This window comes from Saccopteryx bilineata, chromosome X (assembly GCF_036850765.1).
Source record: "Saccopteryx bilineata isolate mSacBil1 chromosome X, mSacBil1_pri_phased_curated, whole genome shotgun sequence".
Lineage (NCBI taxonomy): Eukaryota > Metazoa > Chordata > Mammalia > Chiroptera > Emballonuridae > Saccopteryx > Saccopteryx bilineata.
The window spans coordinates 60,332,945-60,354,049 of NC_089502.1; the positions used below are offsets into that span (position 1 = coordinate 60,332,945).

Genomic DNA, 21,105 nt, shown 5'->3' on the forward strand with positions numbered 1-21,105 from the left:
CAATTATGGAAAAATAGACCCCATTTTAAAGACGTGTGTGAATCAACAACCTCTGTGCAATTTCAATATAACTGGGTGTTTTGTTTTTCAATATAACTTTTTAAGAAACTTCATCTATCCCATAACCTGGCATAAAATCTTCCATGCTAAACAAACTTCAGAGACAGACATAAGGGAGATAGAAAAATTAATAAGACATGGCTTTTTTTTTCTTTTAATATATTAATACTTCTAGTGCTTCGAGTTATAGGTAGACATGTTGGAAAGGGTAGTTGTATAAATGAATGAACTACATTAGAAGGAATTTTTAGAGATAAAGTCACTTAGAAAAGTTGGACAGAAAAGTGCGCTCCCATGAGAGTTAAGAAAAAACAAGCTTTTCAAATGAAATTTAAATAAAATTTACCCAGGTTACTATGTTTATATTAGTCTCTTGACTGTACAAAGATGGCAACATTTTTACATGACATATTCAAAAGATAACATTTCCTTTTGGAGTGACAACAAAGTTCTAGAAGTAGATAGCAGTGATAGTTGTACAACCTTGTGAATGTAGTTAATGCCAGTGAATTGTTCACTTAAAAATATTTTTATGAGCCCTGGCCGGTTGGCTCAGCGGTAGAGCGTCGGCCTGCTGTGCGGGGGACCCGGGTTCGATTCCCGGCCAGGGCACATAGGAAAAGCGCCCATTTGCTTCTCCACCCCCACCCCCCTCCTTCCTCTCTGTCTCTCTCTTCCCCTCCCACAGCCAAGGCTCCATTGGAGCAAAGATGGCCCGGGCGCTGGGGATGGCTCTTTTGCCTCTGCCCCAGGCGCTAGAGTGGCTCTGGTCGCGGCAAAGCGACGCCCCGGAGGGGCAGAGCATCGCCCCCTGGTGGGCAGAGCGTCGCCCCTGGTGGGCGTGCCGGGTGGATCCCGGTCGGGCTCATGCGGGAGTCTGACTGTCTCTCCCCGTTTCCAGCTTCAGAAAAAAAAAAAAAAAAAAAAGAATAAAAAAATATTTTTATGTTATGTGTATTTTCCACAATAATTAGTAGAAGATTATACTATACCTTCAGATAAAAATTGCAGAAGTTAAGGATAGAATGGTTTGGAGAGGGGATCCAGATTTGCGAGAAATACATTTTATCATTTTTATTTATTTAATTTTTATTTATTGATTTTAGCGAAGAGAGGAAGAGAGAGAAGCATATCGCTGTTCCTGTACATGCTCTGATCAGGGACCAAACTGGCAATCCCCGCACCTCAGGACGGCGTTCCAACCAACTGAGCTATCCTTCCAGGGCAATATTTTATTATTCTTAGACATGGTAGAAATGTTATTTCTGTTTTGTCTAAGGCTGCTGTTAAATTTTGAAAAGGTTAAATTATGACTCAAATTCGAAATGAACATGTGAAAGCTTTTTCAGCACAATGAAGAACTAAGATTATGAAAATGGTTGAAGGAGATATATGTGTATAGATTGTGTACAGTATAATAATAAAATGTATGTTAAATTTTACACTTACACAAAAAATGTTAGGATAGCATTACTGGGTTAAATACAAAATTGGTTACTATCTTAAAGACAATAAATTGTAACCATTGATGTTATCTGTTCTGCTGGACAGAAATCATTTCCTTATCTATTGGATAAAATACTGTATCTGCAGGTTAACATCAGCCTCTCAGAGCTGAAAATGCTCAATCACTAGAAAGGGAAGCCTAGCTCTGCACTGAAATAATATCCAGTAACCCGTGTTTTCTTTACCCTAGTTTTGTGTAATTTTTCTGACAGTGAAATGTGCTTTTTTTCCTGTTCTAATATGCAGGGGTTATGGCAATGATTTTCAACCTTTTTTAATCTCATGGCACACATAAACTAATTACTAACATTCTGCAGCACACCAAAAAATATATTTTTTGCCAATCTGACAAAAAGAAAAGGTATGATTTTGATTCATTGATTCATTCACACTGGACAGCTATAGTTGTGTGGTTGTTATTACTGTTTTTTGACAATCTAAGGAAAAAGATGTCGATTCCCCTGATTAGCTAGTCAGGTATTGCATGTGTTAAGAACTCTTGCTTGCCTGACCAGGCAGTGGCGCAGTGGATAGAGCGTCGAACTGGGATGCTGAGGACCCAGGTTCGAGACCCCGAGGCCACCAGCTTGAGCACGGGCTCATCTGGTTTGAGCAAAAAGCTCACCAGCTTGAACCCAAGGTCTCCAGCAAGGGGTTACTCGGTCTGCTGAAGGCCCGTGGTCAAGGCACATATGAGAAAGCAATCAATGAACAACTAAGGTATTGCAACGTGCAACGAAAAACTAATGATTGATGCTTCTCATCTCTCCATTCCTGTCTGTCTGTCCCTGTCTATCCCTCTCTCTGGCTCTCTCTTTGTCTCTGTTAAAAAAAAAAAAGAAAAAGAAGAAGAACTCTTGCCACACACTGATTGAAAACGCTTGTTTATAGGGGAAAGTGGCCTTTTTGCCTCCCTTCACAAACCACAAGTGTTAACAGAGATCATCCTGGAGGTGGAGATTGAAGTTGGAATGTTTACTTTGCCTAACAATATTTTTCAGGACATATCCTGTGTGTGCTTTTAACATGTCACCCCGAGTTTTAGAAAGAAGGTACAAAGTCATTTATATCCAAACTCCCCATCCAGTATTCCTGACCAGACCTGGGCTCCAGTAGAGCAAGACCCAGGTCTAAGGCTGGAAGATTTGGCTCCAAATCCAGCCTCCCTTCGCCTATCTTCACCAAGGTCAAGAGATTCAGGTTCGGCTAGCAAGGCTCTCAATCCGAGGCAGAAAATTCCTTTCTTAGATGCTGCGGGACTGTGGCAGACGCGCTGTGTGGTCACATGGGTTGATGGTCACATGACCACTCTCGCCCTTCCATAGGCCTAGAGGTTTATCCCACGGAGAAAAAAGGAAAGACATATACCTGACGATTGACAGACTGCTGCGGGAGGAGTGGTATGATGTTATTGTGGGTAGGTGGGTTGGTTGGTGGGTGGGTGGCTGTCTCGCTGAGCTGCACTAGCCAGAAAACTAGTCTCAGGCATTTTTTGGTAGAAGAAATAGTCCCACAGGCAATCGCGAGCATCTTAGCGGAGTCTCTCTTTTGTCCAGGAGCTTAGGAGGCAAGAAGTCATTCCGCGAGAGGCAAGTATTCTGTGGAGAGAAGCGTTGGTCACTAGCGGCGGTGGTGGATGCGGAGGAGGTGGGTAAGAGGCCCTGAAATGGCATCTGTTGGAGGTGGCTGAAACTAGATTGTAGTACAGCAAGTGCCTGGCAACCTTCTGCTGCCTCCTGAACACACCTCACCTCACCCCCAGGCTCTGCCCAGTGCTGTGTAATTCTGTGTTTCTATATGTGGGTGGGAGAGGTGGACACATGAAGGCAGTTGGAGTCAGGGGAGCCCAGAGAGAGGAAACCGTGAAGTGTGAGTTCGTGAACATGCAATTTGTATAAAGCAGTGATGCTGGCTCCGGAAAAAAAAAACAGAGGTGAGGATGGGAACCCTGAGCAACACTCCTGTCCTCCCACCTATTGGCCACTCATTATTTTCCATCTGTCTTTTCTAGAGGATGGGGATTGCTAAGACCAGCTCAAAACAAGGGGAGAGTGGGACAAAAGGAGTGTGTGTGTGTGTGTGTGTGTGTGTGTGTGTGTGTGTGTGTGTGTGTAGGGGGCATACATCTGCCTTATGCTGCAAAGCTCCAGCTGCTTGGAGATGCAAGAGAGGGAGAAGAAATTCCAATTGGCACAACTCTAGGGAAGGAGTTGTAGGAGAGACTTAGGAGGAGGGGAGCTACATGCTGTGGTCTCCGACAGGGTTTCTTGTCTTGATACTGCCCTGCTTCTCAGCTCCCAAGAGAACCTCCGGATCTCAGCCCCAGGCGGCAGCTCCCTTCCATCTGGGAATACACAGATTGTTACTCCATCTAAAGTTTCCTCCCTTTTCAGTCCTGATCCTCAGAGTAGGATTTTTCTGGCAAACACTTGCAGAAATTATTTTATGGATGGTCCCATAGGTTCCCCTCTGCAGATACTTTGCTCTCTTCCATGTGTTTCACTTTCTGCCCACTTCTTACAACTTGTTCCTTTGGTCTCATCCTAGGTAGCAGGGCTTAATAAGTTGTTGTCCTGTAACAGAATATTCCCAAACCTGAGGGGGTCATGGGTACCCCTGATGCCCAAGGCTGGGTATCAAGGTAGTTTAAGCAGTATCACTAGGAAGTAATTTCCCTAAGCCTACTCATATCCTTATTTTTATTCTCAATGTAGAGTTGAAACTATGCTGTCAGACTACTTCAGGCCCTTCTGTTTCCATTTAAGAGCTAGGATTGAACAGTGGGAATGTGGGGTAAAATGACAGAGATTGAGGCCTAGGATTACCTTCTGATTTCTTACCCCTGCCTCCATTGTTATCATCTTTCCTCTACTCTACAGCAATGTGGTAAGATAAGGATTAGGGCCAATTTTCAAATTATGGTCTTTCCACTTAAGGTTTGTTGTCTCTGGTCTATGGCTGTGTGTTTTTAGAGTTTGACAAAAAAGTGTACCTCAAACATGGTGTAATGTAGAAAGAACATCTCTGAACTTTGTTGCTGGTTCCTGGCTCAGACCTTCAAAAACCTTGGGAATTCTTGACTAATAGAAGTATCTTTATTATGTTAATTTACTGACTTATGGTGGACCCTTTAGATCAGGGGTCCCCAAACTTTTTACACAGGGGGCCAGTTCACTGTCCCTCAGACCATTGGAGGGCCAGACTATAAAAAAACTATGAACAAATCCCTATGCACACTGCACAGATCTTATTTTAAAGTAAAAAAACAAAACAAAACGGGAACAAATACAATATTTAAAATAAAGAACAAGTAAATTTAAATCAACCAACTGACCAGTATTTCAATGGGAACTATGCTCCTCTCACTGACCACCAATGAAAGAGGTGCCCCTTCCGGAAGTGCGGCGGGGGCCGGATAAATGGCCTCAGGGGGCCGCATGTGGCCCGCGGGCCGTAGTTTGAGGACCCCTGCTTTAGATAGCTTCATGGGGTGGACTGGTCCCTAGAAGGACAAACTACATGATTAGAGTTGGAACTTTAGGCCACAGAGGGAAGGACAGCCGAATTTTGAATTCAATCAGGTGGCCATTGATTTAATTACACATCGGTAAGGAATCACCAGTGAAAACTCAGGGCTCTGTACAGCTTCCTGGTTGGTAAACACAGTGTTATCCAGGGAAGGTGATTTTCCCTGAATTCATAGGAAGAGGGCATGGAAGCTGTATGTCTGTGACCCTTCCAGACCTTATGCTATGTAAAGCCTTTATAATAAAATTATAATGCAAAGTATAATACTTTTAGTGATTTCTCTGAGGTTTTCAAGTAAATTATAAACCATAAGGGGATCATGAGAACCCTTGAATTTATAACTGGTCAGTCAGAAGCATGGTGGTCTCCCCAAGACTTGTAACTGGTATCTTATTTGAAGTGGAGGCAGTATTGTTGGGGTCTGAATCCTTGAGTCTGTGGAGTCTGATGCTAACACTAGGTAGTTGGTATCAAAGAATTGATACCCGAACAATGGTGTCATTCTTTTATCAGCCACTCCTGGATTAATATCTGGAAATCTACCTCTGATCCTATGCGTCATAGATAAGCAAGTTAAAATGAAGGAGGTACAGCTCCCAGTGTATTATGGAGGACAGAAGATGTTTTTGTGACACGTGCCTGCATTTAGATTTTTTTTTTTTAACAAGAGAGAGAAAGACAGATAGGGAAAGGCAAATTGGAAGGGAGAGAGATGAAAAGCATCAATTCTTCATTGCAGCATTTTAATTGTTCTTTGATTGCTTTCTCATATGTTTCTTGACCAGCGGCCTCCAGTAGAGAAGAGCGAGTGACCCTTTGCTCAAGCCAGCGACCTTAGGCACAAGCCAGTAACCTTGGGCTTCAAGCCAAGTGAACTTTGGGCTAAAGCTAGCAACCATGGGGTCATATCTATGATCCCATGCTCAAACCAGCTACCCCACACTCATGCTGGTGAGCCCATGCTCAAGCTGCACGAGCCCGCGCTCAAGCTGGCGACCTCAGGGTTTCAAACCTGGGTGCTCAGCATCTCAGTTCGTCACTTTCCACTGTGCTGCCACCTGGTCAGGCTGAATTTAGATGATTTTTAAAGTTCTCCATAATTTTATTTTTCTTATCAAAGCTCCTTCAGCCTAGAATTCCTGTTGTGGGCACTGCATTTGTATTTGTGGAGCTTCATATTGTGGCCTGGATGAATACCTCCTAGTCCCACATGCATAGGAAGCAAATATTTAAGCCAGTGGTCCCCAACCTTTTTTGGGCCATAGACCAGTCTGATGTCAGAACATATTTTCATGGACCGGCCTTTAGGGTGGGATGGATAAATGTATCATGTGACCGAGACAAGCCTCAAGAGTGAGTCTTAGACGGATGTAACAGAACGAATCTGGTCATTTTAAAAAATAAAACATCGTTCAGACTTAAATATAAATAAAACGGAAATAATGTAAGTTATTTATTCTTTCTCTGTGGACCGGTACCAAATGGCCCACGGACCAGTACTGGTCCACAGCCCGGGGGTTGGGGACCACTGATTTAAGCGGTTCACACCTGTGGATTTTTTCAATCTCAGCCAAAAGACAGGGTAAATAGTGTGTGTGTGCATGCGCATGTACAAGAACATAGATGATTACAGAGGGTCCTTGGGTTATGACACAGTTTCGTTCCTACAACAGTGATGTAACCCGAATTTTGGTATAGGTCAAAATACATCATAGCCCAGTGGTTCTCAAACTTTTTGAAGTTGGGGTGCATTTAAAATCCTACAAATAATTGTAGGTGCACTATATACAAATTTCTGAGAAACATGTTTTAATAATTAAGTCAAATATTAAAGAAAAAATATAAAGTCCAAGCGTGCTTTTATGGTAATTAAATGAAATAAACACAACAAAATTATATTCTGACATTAAAACATTTTTGTTACATTTTTTGTTATACTTTTTAGAATTCGTAAAAAAGAGGGGTTAAAAAATTACAAAAAATTATCTTTATATATATATATAGATAGATAGATACATTCTTAGTAAGATTTAGTAAATTCGGCAGGTCCCAGCACAAATGTGTTTTTTCATTCTTGTGTTTATGAGAAACATGAGCCTGATGTGTCCTAGCGATTTCTTCAATGTTTGGGCATATGTTTGAAAGCAAACTCTCATTTCCTCATCAATCCATTGAAGAATTCCTCTCTTTTTACTCTTAATTGTGTTGAGGGTAGAAAATCCTAATTCACATAAACAGGATTTTCATAATTGTAGTAACATGTTCAAAGCTTTTTTAGATATTGCCACATATTCTTCTTTTACAGAAATCCAAAAGGCTTCAAGAGACAATTCCTTATGTTTATTCATCAATCCACGATCAGTGGATATAGCTGCCAGTTCTTCTTCTTCTGTTAATGTTAAACCAAAATCACTTGAAGCTTCCATGAATGGGTTTCTAATCCAATCGTATTGTTCAGTGTTAATTAATGGAAAATGCTATAAATTAAATTCTGCCCATCAGCCTTCTAGTCCTATTTTATTTACACTTAATTTTTGCTCACTTCCAGAATCAGATTCTTCAATATCACACTTCTTTTTGAAAAAATCTATCCATTTTATTTGGGTGTATTTATCTAAAAATAATATAATGATGTATTAACAAAAAGAGCATTATTTTCATAGTGAAATGATATAATAGAGTAACTATATTTATTTTTATATATGGGCACATGCTGGGAAACAGCGCAGCTAGTAATTCCAGGTCCCGAGTGGGAATGGTGTAGAATTAAGAAAACCTGTGGAATTAAGAAAATACGGGGTTGGGAGGGCCCTGTAATTGGTGCTGGCAAGAACAAAGCATGCCCCAAAATGACATCTTGCTTTATTTATAGGGCAAAGTGAGGCCATTAGCAAATCACTGGTCTCTGATCACGTTTCCAAGGCAACCCAAGAATTTTACCAAGTGCAGAAAACCTCCACCATACATATCATTTTAACTTTACACCAAACAAAGGATAGAAGAAACTTGCCTCCAGTCTTTCCGGGGAACATGGGGAGTACTGTAAACAATCCAGCACCACAGCTTAACAGCCTTTTGCAACCTAATCAGGCAAGTGAGGTGGGGGGTTGGGCAGACTGTCAGCTTACAGCCAATTCCCCACACCTCTGTCCCCCCAAAATCTAAACTCCAAAAACCCTGTTGTTTTTTTGGTCCCCAAAAGGCACATATTTCTCTGGAATACCATAGAGCGCACCTGGAAATCTTCTAGGGTGCACCAGTGTGCCCTTGCGCACACTTTGAGAACCACTGCCGTAGCCTAACATAGACGGAACACTTGACCTTTGAACGGTCCAAAATGGTGTAGGTAAGGGTAATGGGAGATGCCAACTCCCTCACTCGTACACTGTGTTACTGCATATTTTTCTGCACACAACCAAACTAGTTCACCCACATATTCCGTAAGTACAATGTTAACAATGTTAACCAAAACATGTCTCAATTTTTTTTAAGTTTTTATGGGAGTGAGCATCGTGAACTCAAAATGTTGTATGTCAAGACTGTCATAACCCGAGGACCCCCTGTATGTTCTGATCACTCCTTGGATCATTCCTCAGCTATTTCTGGGATATAGTTGAAGTAAAATCTCATCACTCATATGGCTTTTTTGTTTCTGCCTCCCTTCTGGATAAATATTAGGCTGTCTCATGCAATAAGATAATAAGGGTCCATTCAAATGTCATTTGACCTAAAATGTTGCTGCCTGGGGATAAAATTATAGTGGATTTGTCATCTCTCCAGTCATGAATGAAAGAAAACTATCTTCTTACAGCACAGCTGGACAGCTAGCACCCACTGACACTCTCTTCCCCATTTCAAGAGAGCAACTTTCGCCCTGGCTGGTTGACTCAGCGGTAGAGTGTCAGTCCAACCTATGGAAGTTTCAGATTTAATTTCCAGCTAGGGCACACAGGAGAAGCGCCTATCAGCTTCTTCACCCTTCTCCCTCTCCTTCCTCGCTATCTCTCTCTTCCCCTCCCACAGCCAAGGCTCCACTGGAACAAAGTTGGCCCAGGCACTGAAGACGGCTCCATAACCTCTGCCTCAGGTGCTAGAATGGCTCTGGCTGCAATGGAGCAACGCCTCAGAGGGGCAGAGCATTGTAGCCTGGTGGGCATGCCAGGTGGATCCTTGACAGTGCATGCAGAGTCTGTCTGACTGCCTCCCCACTTATAGCTTCAGAAAAATACAAAGAGAGAGAGAGCAACCTTCAATGGAATCTCATCTATAAAATACTACAAGGCTCCCCACAGAGGGTTTCAAGGCCCTGTACCCTTCTTTACAATTCCACCTTTCCGTCTCCACCTCCCAACACATACTTCCAAGTCAGGCTCAGGACTAGGGTGAGATAAAGACATAGTTTAAAGAAGCACTCACTCTCAGGTGTCTAACCCAAAGCCTGTTCCACTTTGTCTGCACTCAAGCCACATTAGGCTAGCTGCCATTTCCCAATCCAGTTATACTCTGTGCTTTACTACTTCTGTGCCTTTCTCCACTGTTCACTCTATTGTTAACTACTCTAACAATCCTTTCTCTGCCTAGGGAAACATTTTCATCCTTTTAGACTCAGCTCAAATGCTAGGGTCTGTTTGAAGTCTTTACTTTTTGCCCCTTGATAAGAATTAATTCCTCTGTCCTGTGTGCATACGTTGTTTGTTATTTGCCGCTATTTTAGCATTTGTGTCTTTATACTATGTACTGGAGTCTTTTTTTATGAAAAAGACAACTAGTGTAGATGGACAGGTAGCATAGAGGAAGAAACTTGAATTCCAGAAGTGTGAATCAAACACATCTGTCTAACTGCAACATCTGAGCTTTTTATTATTTATAAAAGTAATTATCGTTAAGATATATTGGGTGCTTGATATGTACCAGATACTCTTCTAAGGGTTCTAAATATATTAACTTATTTAATGCTCAAAACAAACTTATGAAATAGATTATGCTTTTGTCTCTATTTTACATAGGAGGATGCTGAGGCACACACTGGTTAAGTAACTTGGCCAAGCTCACTGAGCTGGTTAACAAAAGAGCTGCGACTCAAAGCTTCGTAGTTTGAATCTGGGGCTGGTGTACATTACCACTGTACTGTGTATGTGTCCCTCTAGTGCAGCGGTTCTCAACCTGTGGGTCGCGACCCCGGTGAGGGTCGAACGACCAAAACACAGGGGTCGCCTAAAGCCATCGGAAATACATATTTTATTTAAAAATGTATTGTATAATAAATATGTATTTTCTGATGGCTTTAGGCGACCCCTGTGTTTTGGTCGTTTGACCCCCACCGGGGTCGCGACCCACAGGTTGAGAACCGCTGCTCTAGTGCTATTATCACCAAAAGCTGCCATCATCACTGTCACTGTCTTCACCATCAGATTTTCTGTTCCTTACAATTTGTAGCAAAGTACTTTATTCATCATAAAGACACTTAAACCTGTGTATTGTTAGACCTCCTGTCCCTTGTCCCCTTCTTCCTGTGTATTAATCTATTCCAGCTTTTTCTTCCTTCACAACTTACTGGTCAGTCATGGTCCATCATTTTTATGACTTTTCTACCTTATTATCTAGTGCCTGGCTCCACTATCCTAGCAAAATCCCAGCTCTTGATAAATCTCAAATGTCCACCTCTTTTTAAACCTGCATTGCTTAGTAAAGTGTACCTGGGGAGAAAGTTAAACAAACCTTTCTGACTCTTGACACTATGAATTTATCTTTCTCAAACTCAGTAAAGTCCCCTGAATTGATGAGATCTTTACATTATGGACATTTCATAAATGACTCCAAATTGAAACCAGCCTTATCTATGAGTTCAAGTATTTAATGTACCTCTGAACCCCCTCAATAAGTAAGGGTTTAAGTTTTTCTGCCTGAGGCTTTGCTCTAACCCTAGAACAGATGCCAATCACAGTTGTCATACCTCTAGCAATCATTAGGTAAAGCATTCAGAATCTACAGTTTTCCTTTCACTTGAACACATGAGCTCCGCCACTGGTTTTAAGAGATAGGTGCTCACTATCAGACACAAATCAGGAACTATTACTCACTAAAGAGTTGTTCTGTGCCTGAACATAGATATCATTTAAGATTGTTACACTTTTGAATATTGATAAAAAGTAACTAAAACTAACTTAATAAAGAAATTTATGATCCACAGATTGGAAGTACTGAGTTCTGGATGGTTGTTTGATTCAACTAAGGACTCAAATTTTCCCCCTCTCTCCCTTTTGCCATTTACAGTATCAGCTTCCATCCTAAGGCTGGAATTCCACTCAATAGCTGCAAAGCCTGATTCTAAGAATCAAATGACTTTCTGAAAAAGAAAAAGACAATTTTTCCTGATGGCCCTTTCTTATGAGCGAGGACACTCTTCTTAGTTCTTCTCCAGTCTTCTCCTAATGTCTCATATACCAGAGTTAGATCATCATCCCTTCCTGAACCAGAGTTACCAAGGGAATGGATTACCCCCAAGACACTGCAGACCCACCCCTAGAACTGGGATCAGCCTCCCTGTGGTATATAACCACAAGGAGGAAGGAGGCATACTTACACAAAATATGATGTTCTTTTTAGTAAGGGGTTAGTTATGGTGGGCAAAACAGAGTATTAAAAAGCACTGAGGTTATAGTAACAAAGAGCACTGGGTACTGTCTTAGCAGTTAAGACCACTAAAAGCCACCATGGAGTTCTCATTTACTCTTTCCTACTTACCCAACCCTACCCCATAATATGACTAGATGACAATTTTTAAAGGAACTAGGGGACTCCTACTGATCCAGTGACCCCTTGCTCAAGCCACAAACCTTTGACTTAAAGCCAGTAACTTTTGGCTCAAGCCAGCAACCATGGGATTATGTCACACACTCAATCAGTGACACCGTGCTCAAGCTGGTGAGCTCATGCTCAAGCCAGGGACCTCAGGGTTTCAAACCTGGAACCTCAGCATCCCAGGTTGATGGGTTAAGTCACTGTTTTTCAGACCTCACCACCAGGAACTTGGATTCAGGAAGTCTAATCTTCACTCCAGGTTAAGAATTTGGAGGCTGAGATGACAAGTTCAGGGAGCTATATACATTTTCATTATCTGGGAGAGAAAAGAGCTAATATTAAGGGAACAGCTAGGATTTCAAGAGCAACTTTATTTCCAGATCCGAAGTTCAGCTTTCAGAAGATGACAAAAGCTGTTCACTGGACTCTAACTACCCAGTTAAAATCCATAGATTAGACTTCCAGTGTCAGTTGACATGAAAAGAACTTGGAAGTCATTGTTCCTGTACTTATAACCAGAAAAAAAGCTGAACAGTCTGAGAATCAATGACTTATCTTAGACTCATCAGAAAACTGAAGTCACAGAGCAAGTGACCTCCCCAAATTCTGGAGAAAAGAAAAATACGGAGAGTCACAGCCTATATTTCCTTACATATAGCACAGACAGAGACATAAACAGGGGAGAAGACTTAAATAGTAATTTTGGCAAATTGCTGGAAACTGAGTGTGGAATAGTATGAGACTGAGAAATTCAGGCTACAGTCTTAAAAGTTTAGTGGGCTTTAAATCCAGAACTCTAGCAGGTTCTTACAGTGAAGATCCCTGAAAGATGTCTTCATGGCACTCCCAGTGGGAAGGGAAGTGTGCTCAAGTGCAGTCCAGTCAGAGTCTTCTCCATGACAAAGCTCTACTCTGCAGTGGAAAACACTTCCCGAGAGCCTTAGCCCCGATGAGAGAAAGGCATTCCTCCTAACAAGCCCACTCTAGCCTTCCATTTTCACAGAAGAAGAGAAAGAAGCTAAGAAATATTCATGAAGGACACAGCCTAGGTTCACAGGCCCACGAAGTACTGAAATTTAATTGTTAGATTATAGAACACTGCACACGTCCTTACCATGTCACAAGCCTCCAGTGTAATGAGAGCCAAGTATAGCTAAAAGAGCTGTAACATGCGGACTCTGCAAGGAGTAATTAGGGAACGCCAAAGATAAGAAGGAAGACAAAAAAAAAAAGTAGAGGAATCTAAAGACTGGCACCTACAGCTAGAGCAAACATTATACACAGATCAACTGCTAAACAGCCTAACATAAAACTTCTTGCACACGGTCTGGTCACCCCACTTCCTATCGCCCAATGCATCATATCCAGCATTCAACAAAAATTAAGAGGTATGCTATAAGGCATGAAAATGTACATTTGATGATACAAAGCAAACATCAAAACCAAACTTGGATATAATGCAGTTTGCATAATTATCAGGAAATTCAAAATATGTAGGGTTAGTCTGTTAACAACACTAAAGGATAAACTAGACAGGTGTGTATGGGAAGTGGCTGAGATCCGAGCTGGTAAACCCCTGCCACGTTTCCACAAGGCCAAAGATCGTGAGAGCTTGGATGTGATGGCAAGAGAAGACTTGACAGACAGTATGGAGGACAAGCAGCCAGGACCTGCCCTATCCGGTGCTGGACACTGGGCTGTGGGGGCAACAGACAGCGAGGATTGCATAACCAGTGTGGGTCCTGACAGAAAGGATCTCTGGGGCAACTGTGGGGACCGCAAAATGACAATATGTGTAACCATTTCAAACGAGGGGGGAGCAGTGTGGCAGAATGAGGGACTCTGGGCAGAGCAGTGGACTGTTTCCTAGGGTCAGCGGTCTAGGTCTGCCCTCCTGCAGAAGAGGGACAAATGGTGAGACCACCATGGCAGCCTCTTCCCACCTTCCTCCCCTCCCTCGCACCTTGAACAATAAAAGAGAACCTTGGGGGTCACCCCAGTTCACCTAAGGCGGTGTGGTCTGGCCTTGGGTCGCCTTCCCCCGCCCCAGCCTGCAGTGCTCACAGCCCCTCTCCTATCTGCGTCCAAGGAAGATGGCAGGTGGGATGGGGGCGGGGGTGGGCAGACAGAGCAGCCTGGGGGATTCACAGCCGCCAAGGAACGGTCTGTATCCATCCGCTGCTGCCTGGAGCGCAGCTCCTCCCAACAGCCCGAGCCTGCGCCCCCGCCGCGCCCGCGGGTCCCATAGATTGTAGTGCTGGGAACCCGGGGGTGGTCGCAGGGAGGGAACGCGTTGGACCACTGAGGCAGGCTGGCGTTAACCCGCGCCTGTGCGGGAGCTCCTCCCGGCGGAAGGAGGAGTTAGAACGGCGGTGGGTCTGGGAGGGGGTGTCGAGCCCGTTCGTGCCGTATCCCTCCGCCCCCCTTCCCGACACCCTCGCTGCTCGCGGTTCGTGCCGCATCCTGCGCAGCCCCTGACCGGTTTGGCGCAGCGGCGCGGCGGCGGGCAGCTCTTTGCGTTTCGGAGCTCACGGAAGGCGGCGGGAATCTGAGTGAGGAGCTCGGCGAGCAGGGGAGGACGACCACCCGGGCCCTGAGCCTGTCAAGGTAAGTGGGGGTGTTGTGGGGCCAGAGGGTGGCCCCCCACACTGCCCCGGCTCACAGCCCGCACCCAGCCCCTGGCAGCCTGCGAGGAGGGGGCGCCCCGGCCGATCGGAGCCAGTCCCTGAGAGAGGTGCGCGGCGCCGGGGACCCAGGCGAGGAGGAGGCGACAGGGCTGGGAGATGGCAGCGGGGAGGCCGGTGGGGAGAAATGGCGGAGCGGGAGCCGGTTTGGGGGGATGGTAGGTGGGGGCGCCGATCCTGGAAATGGGACCTGTTGGGCCCCGCGTCCTGGGTGCTCCCCCTTCCCGCAGGCGCCGCGTTGATGCCAGCGTCTCCTGTCTGCGGGGTAGGTCCGGCGTTTTCAGCAAAAAGGGGACTGAGTGAGTAGGTTAAGAAGACGTCAAAATGCAATGTTGACCCGTCTCATAACGTAGCGGTATTTTGGGCTTCCATGTTTAGGTCTTGTACCCAATTAAATGCAAGCAAATGACCCAGTGAAGAGTCAATAGACTTTCACAGGAAAAGTCCAGATAAATAAATAGTGTGCTATTATTAATCCACCTTTCTCATTCAGGGTCTGTATACTCAACATCCCAGCCTACTTGAACATGTTGAGGTAATGGCGGTTCAGAAAAGATGGGAGAATTTTCTGAGGAGTCCATTTTGAACGCATGAAGTCAGTTTGCTTATTTAATTTCTGGTTCAGGAAACCTAAACTCCATCTCCGACTGCCCTTCACAGCCCCTCTCATTTTGATACAGAGACGGTTTCACAAAAGATTTTGTGGATTTCCTGAGCGTGAATACCTGAGGAACCATGAGAGTTGAGAGACATTTATTTCCATTTCCTGATTTCTTGAAATAAGAATATTAGTACCTGAACTCTGGGTATCTGTCCATTAACCTGATCTTTTTCTGCCATTATTAACATGTTTTCCTGGTGTTTCGCTGAATATCCCTCCATCTTTCTGTGTGGCATGACTCTTCTCCAGCTAGAAGACTGTTCTTTCGTGGAAAGAATAGCATCTTCTGAGGTCCCTGCTGTGTGGGCTGGCTGACATAGGTGGTGAATGAGATAGAATGTGTGTATACGTAAAGAAGGGGAAGTGGAAGGACATACAAAGATGCTATTAAAATAATAGTCCCTATTATCTTTACTTCATGCATACTAAACACAGCTGCGTATTTTCCACTGCGCACTCTTGCACCTAATATTTTGGCTTGGGTAAAGAGGTGTGGCCTCTGCTGGGAAAATGACTTCAGAGTTGGGAGGTGTAATTAGACAAGCTGCAGGTGTTAGTGGAATGGATGGGGAATTATTTGGCAGGAGCAAACAGGTGGGAGACCTGTAACATGACCTTGAATGTACAAAAGCGTATGTTATAACACTTATCGTGGGTGTTGGGCCATCTCAATCTCTTCTGTTTTCTCTTCTTTGTCTGTCTATAGGTTTGTTCCTTTATAGGTTCCTGGGGGAATCTGTAGGTAGCTGTTGACTTTGAATTGAATTGAGGAAGAAGACCAAAACTGTTCATTTGGATCGAAAGTGAGTGTGAGCTTAAGCACCCCTGTTATTGATTGGGAATTGGCTTTTGGCCAGTGGCTGAGACCAGATCATATCTTGGAGCCATTGTCTTTCAACGTTCTAAACCACTCTGCTCTCACATTTGTGTATAAGAAATGGGGGATGGGGTGAAGCAGGATTGTGCCTATAAGGTAATTGATACACACCCAGGAAATGGGGAGGGAGGGCCTGAGGAAGACCAAGAAGCCAAGAAATATACAGTGGACCCTTGAACAACATGGGTCCACTTACACGCAGATTTTATTTTATTTGACCACAATTCAGTTGACTCACACAGGTCTACTGACTGCAGTTCAAACCCCCATTGTTCAAGGTTCAGCTCTGCAGTTGAGAATCCACATAGGCAGAGAGCCAACTTTATATGTGATTTTTCAACTGTACGCAGGTTCAATGCCCGTAACCCCCATGTTGTTCAAGGGTCAAAAGTATAACCAAAGCACCCAGGTTTGGGAAAGCAGGTTCTGGGCTTAGAAACCAAAGTATATGTCTGTCTACAAAGACTGTGAATTCCAGTCCCTCCTGTCTTTTTGTTAACAGGTCTGCCTGTGATTTCAGCTTTAGGGCTGTCAACACCGGAAGCAAGCAAGGAAAGAAGGAGATCAGTGCAGGTTGGTGTGAGTCCTACCTACATAGACCTGTAGACTAGTATGGTCATGTACACCAAAAGGGCTACATGCTCTGTAGCCTCTCTCACTTCAGCAAACCTTTCCATCATCCCTTCTCCTATTTGATGCAAGAAGAGTGTGGTAGTGTCTGGGCGGGAACGTTGTTGGGCATTTGTGGGAGTGTGGAAAGGATAAAATGAGGTAACAATCGTCTACAATTTCACTTCTACCACCATCTCTACTCTCATGTCCTGTGTGGTGGTCTGCATAGGTGAACACAGTTGGAAGAGTCTCAAAGCCCCTTTCCTTTTCCCACCTCAGGTCCATCTCCAGCAGTGGCTGCGGTGGCCTTGGAGTGGCAGAAGACTGTCGCTTTCAACAGGTCTTCACTCAGGAACTGTCATCTTCCCTCAGTCTGAGTGCCTCTGTCTGTTTCACTGACGAAGCTTTGGGTTTGGAAAAGAGACTGTGTGACTGTTGAACTCTTGCTACAAGGTTTATCTCTGACCCAGTGAAAGTAGGTCAAGGTATTGACCTAGGACACATTGAGAACCCAGTCTAAGACTCGAGGGCTCTCGATATAACTAGGCTTTAATCATGACTAGGAGCAGAAGACACAGGAACAAAACTGGGAAAAGGTCTGGTGTAGAAGCTAAGACAAAGAAGGAGGCTACTGGCATAGTTGAACCTGTAGCCAAGACCCAGGCCAAAGGAAAAGCCAAGGCAGGGGGTCAGGCAGATGCAGTGGCAGAGATGAAGGCAGCGTCTAAGAACAAGACTGTTACTGAAGTGAAGAAAGGAGCCCAGGCAAATATCAGTCCCAAAGTTAAAGACGAGGCTCCTCGAGTATCTCAGAGCCGCTCTGTGACTGAGGCTAGTGCCATGCCCAAGTCTGTGAGTAAAGATAAGGCTGGTACTGACGCCTCGTTCTGGCCTGGGGAAGAGAATGATGTTGAGTCCTGGCTCTGGAATGGGCCAGAGACTGGTAATCTTTCCAGTGCCAAAGCTGAAGGTAAAGCTGCTAATGGTCCCCCGTCCCCTGCTAAGAAGGTGGAGCCTGTGGCTGGGGCTACCTGTAAGGCTGGCGCAGGGGCTGAAGAGGAGGAAGACGACGTTATTGGGAACTGGTTTTGGGATGGTGATGAAACTAGTTTTGACCCTAATCCTAAGCCCGTGAGCCGGATTGTTAGGCCCCAGCCTGTGGATGAAATTAATGAAAAAGATAGACCCAAGGACTGGTCTGAGGTAACTATCTGGCCCAAGGCCCCTGCTATACCTCCAGCAGTGTTAGGATTTAGATCCCAAGGTGGAGCTGAGGCAAAGCCTTCTTCATATATTGTCCTGGGCGCAGCTGAGGGAAGTACTCCGCCTTTGCCTGAGGAACCAGTGTGTCTGTCTAAGGCCATACTCTCACAGAATATCCCAGAGAACGCATTTGGTTCTGAGGCTTGCACTCAGACCATAGAGGAGATTAGACGTCAAATCAAGATCAGGGAGATGAATGGGATTAAGCCATTTGCTTGCCCTTGCAAAATGGAATGCTACATGTCTTCTGAGGAATTTGAAAAACTTATATCCTTACTTGAGTCCACTACTGATCCTCTCATTCATAAAATAGCTCAAATTGCAATGGGCATCGTTAATGTTCATCCATTTGCCCAAGAGTTCATTAATGAGGTTGGTGTAGTGACGCTTATTGAGAGCTTGCTCAGTTTTCCTTCCTCTGAAATGAGAAAAGAGGCTATAATTACTCTGACTCCCCCTTCGGTGAGTGAAAGACAGCGTAAGTTGGAATTACATGTTAGACATATGTGTAGAGAAACCATGTCTTTTCCTTTGAACTCACCTGGACAGCAGTCTGCCTTAAAAATACTGGGGCAGCTGACCACGGGTTCTAACCATCATCATATTGTCGTCATTTACTTTACGGAGTTTTTTAAGCTGCTTACCCAGGGAAATCGTAAAACCAGAAATCTGATTTTGAAAGTACTTTTGAATATGTCTGAAAACCCAGCTGCAGCCAGAGACATGATCAATACACAGGCATTGGCAGCATTAAAACTAATCTTTAATCAGAAAGAAGCAAAAGCCAATCTCGTTAGTGCTGTGGCCATATTTATTAACATAAAGGAGCACATCAGAAAGGGTTCGATTGTTGTCGTTGATCTCTCGAGCTATGATACACTCACGGCCATTTTCCGTGAAGTTAAAGTGATTATTGAAACAATGTAAAATGATCCAGAAATACAAAAGCACAGAACTGTCTCCACACTCTTAATAGGCTGTCTCTTCTCAAAGAGCCTTGCATGTTTTGTTTATTACAGTGTGCATGCACATGATAAAGTCCATCTTTAACAGTATTACCTGTGACAGTCTCTAGGTTTGAGCTAGATCATTTTTGGAGTATCACATGAATATTACATCATGAACTGAAAATGTCTGATTTTTATCTTGTGTGGTAGATGGGGCACTTTTCAACATTTTACCTAAGAAATTAGTGAGCCACTTAACCCTAAGTAAGCTAACTTGTTCATTAGTATCTGCTTGGATCTGTTTGTGGCTTCAAATGGCAAAAAAAAAAAAAATCGTTTTGAATTTATCATCTAGTTGCAGAAATATGGCATATACACATAAAAAGATACCTAACAGGCCTACATATATTCACACCCTCAAAGTCATTGTGAAATGTACACTCTCAATACATAAAGAAGGCAGGGGTTCTTATAAGCTATTTAACGTAAGAGGAATTAATTTTCCTCCTATTCTGCCTGAATCATATAATGTATTCTACAACACAGAAATGCGCCTGAATCCTAGATAACTGTAATACTCACTTTTTAAATGTTGCTACAACGTTTATGTAAGAGTCAGCTCAGAAAAAAACGGAGGTAGGTGTAGGGAAGAAGCATTTCCTGAATACCTGCTTTTAATGTCAGACACTTGGCACTACAGGTATGCAAGTTTTTTTCCCCTCTTCTAACAATGGTCTTATGAGCTAAGTAGTGGTAGGTTTTTTGTTTGTTTTCTTAAAACATTATTCGGGATCACCTCTAATGAGAGTTACGGAGGTTGAATAAATTTTCCTAGATCCCCATAGTGGGCAGGTAGTATAGCTGTTTTGTCTGATAATAAAATCCTCTCACTACACTAGTCCTCTCATATTTTTAGATGGTGGCCTTGAAGGCTCAGTTTAATGAATCAATTTGCTGTGGTTAATGCCCTTGCCAGTCTTTCGCTTCACTTTCCCAGAATGCATTTGTCGATTCGGCATTTGGCTATACCTGTCGGGGATCAGGAGAAAAGTCTGGCAGGAGTGTATGGATATGAACTGACAGTGTCTGAGAATATAGGTACCCAAAACTGTTGAGTAAGATGTACATTTGGAGTAATCAACAAGTGAAATCTGCTATATATCTTTCCTATCTTTTTTCAAATAACTGGAGTCACTCTACATTGTTTCATACATCACATTTTAAAAAGAATTGCTATCTTCCTTGCACAATCACAATTTTTTTACCATTTATATTTTTTTCTATTTCATATGTGTGTCATGAGTTGTCAAAATGCTCCATCTTTTACTAGTAGTCTGGGCCGCTTTCTGCATTTGCACCAGCTAAAACTGTACAGGATAAACTTAACTGGAGAAATTTAGATCCAGAACTGCAGTTTTGTCAACACAGAACAGGAAAAGAAAGCTAAGAGAGAAACTGCTGCCTCAACTGACATAATAGTGATTCCTGGAAGTCTCTGGTTCAAAAAGCATCCCCAGGACTTTTGGACTATGGCGATGTTCTCTAAGGCTTATGGCAAGGTATTACAAGCTAGTCTGAGCTGAAGAGAAGGTCTCAGTGTATGCAAATAATGTGTTAAGAAACTAACATGAGCTTGTACTGTAGATACTGTTTTAACTCGCTTCCCCCCCACTACCTGTATATTGTGAACATCTTTCCATATCAATAAATATGCTTCTACAACATATTTTGAATCTTTCTCTGTGTGTGTGTGTGTGAAAATTTGGTGCAGAATGCCTAGTCATTTATTGTGTATTCCCTTAAACAACATGCACAAATTCTCTTGCAAAAATAGGGCTATAGTTTTCTGCAAGTTGCCTTTTTGTCTTTCCAGTTATCTTTTAGTCCAATACAGATCTGCAACATGCTTCTTATTTAATAGCTTTTTGATGTATACTTGACATACACTAAACTACATATTCAAAGCATACAATTTGATAATTTTAACATGTATACACATGCAAAACCACCACAGTAAAGACAGTGAACATGTACACCACCCCCAAAAGTTTCTTCACGCCCTCCTACCCCTCCCTGTGTCTCCTTGCTCTCAGACAACCACTGATCTGCTTAATGACAGTATAGAATCATTCTCATTTTCTATAATTTTATATAAATGGAATCAGT

At 43.3% G+C, this 21,105-nt stretch overlaps 1 protein-coding gene and 1 non-coding gene across 3 annotated transcripts; both read left to right on the forward strand.

Annotated features, from left to right (window-relative positions):
- The first annotated feature begins 596 nt into the window (after positions 1 to 596).
- Positions 597 to 672, forward strand: TRNAS-GCU (transfer RNA serine (anticodon GCU)). Its single transcript has one exon. It is a non-coding gene; the product is annotated as a tRNA-Ser (tRNA).
- A 2,222-nt stretch (positions 673 to 2,894) lies between these two features.
- On the forward strand, positions 2,895 to 20,665 carry GPRASP3 (G protein-coupled receptor associated sorting protein family member 3). Of its 2 annotated transcripts, XM_066249409.1 has the most exons (5): positions 2,895 to 2,966; positions 3,123 to 3,213; positions 15,947 to 16,043; positions 16,620 to 16,690; positions 17,009 to 20,665. In XM_066249409.1, exon 5 carries the CDS (start codon positions 17,285 to 17,287, stop codon positions 18,917 to 18,919), a length of 1,635 nt encoding a protein of 544 aa, XP_066105506.1. In that variant the 5' UTR covers positions 2,895 to 2,966; positions 3,123 to 3,213; positions 15,947 to 16,043; positions 16,620 to 16,690; positions 17,009 to 17,284; the 3' UTR covers positions 18,920 to 20,665. The 2 variants fall into 2 exon arrangements, with proteins under 2 accessions (XP_066105506.1, XP_066105505.1); XM_066249408.1 differs by lacking the exons at positions 2,895 to 2,966; positions 3,123 to 3,213 and adding an exon at positions 14,142 to 14,502.
- The last annotated feature ends 440 nt before the right edge of the window (positions 20,666 to 21,105 follow it).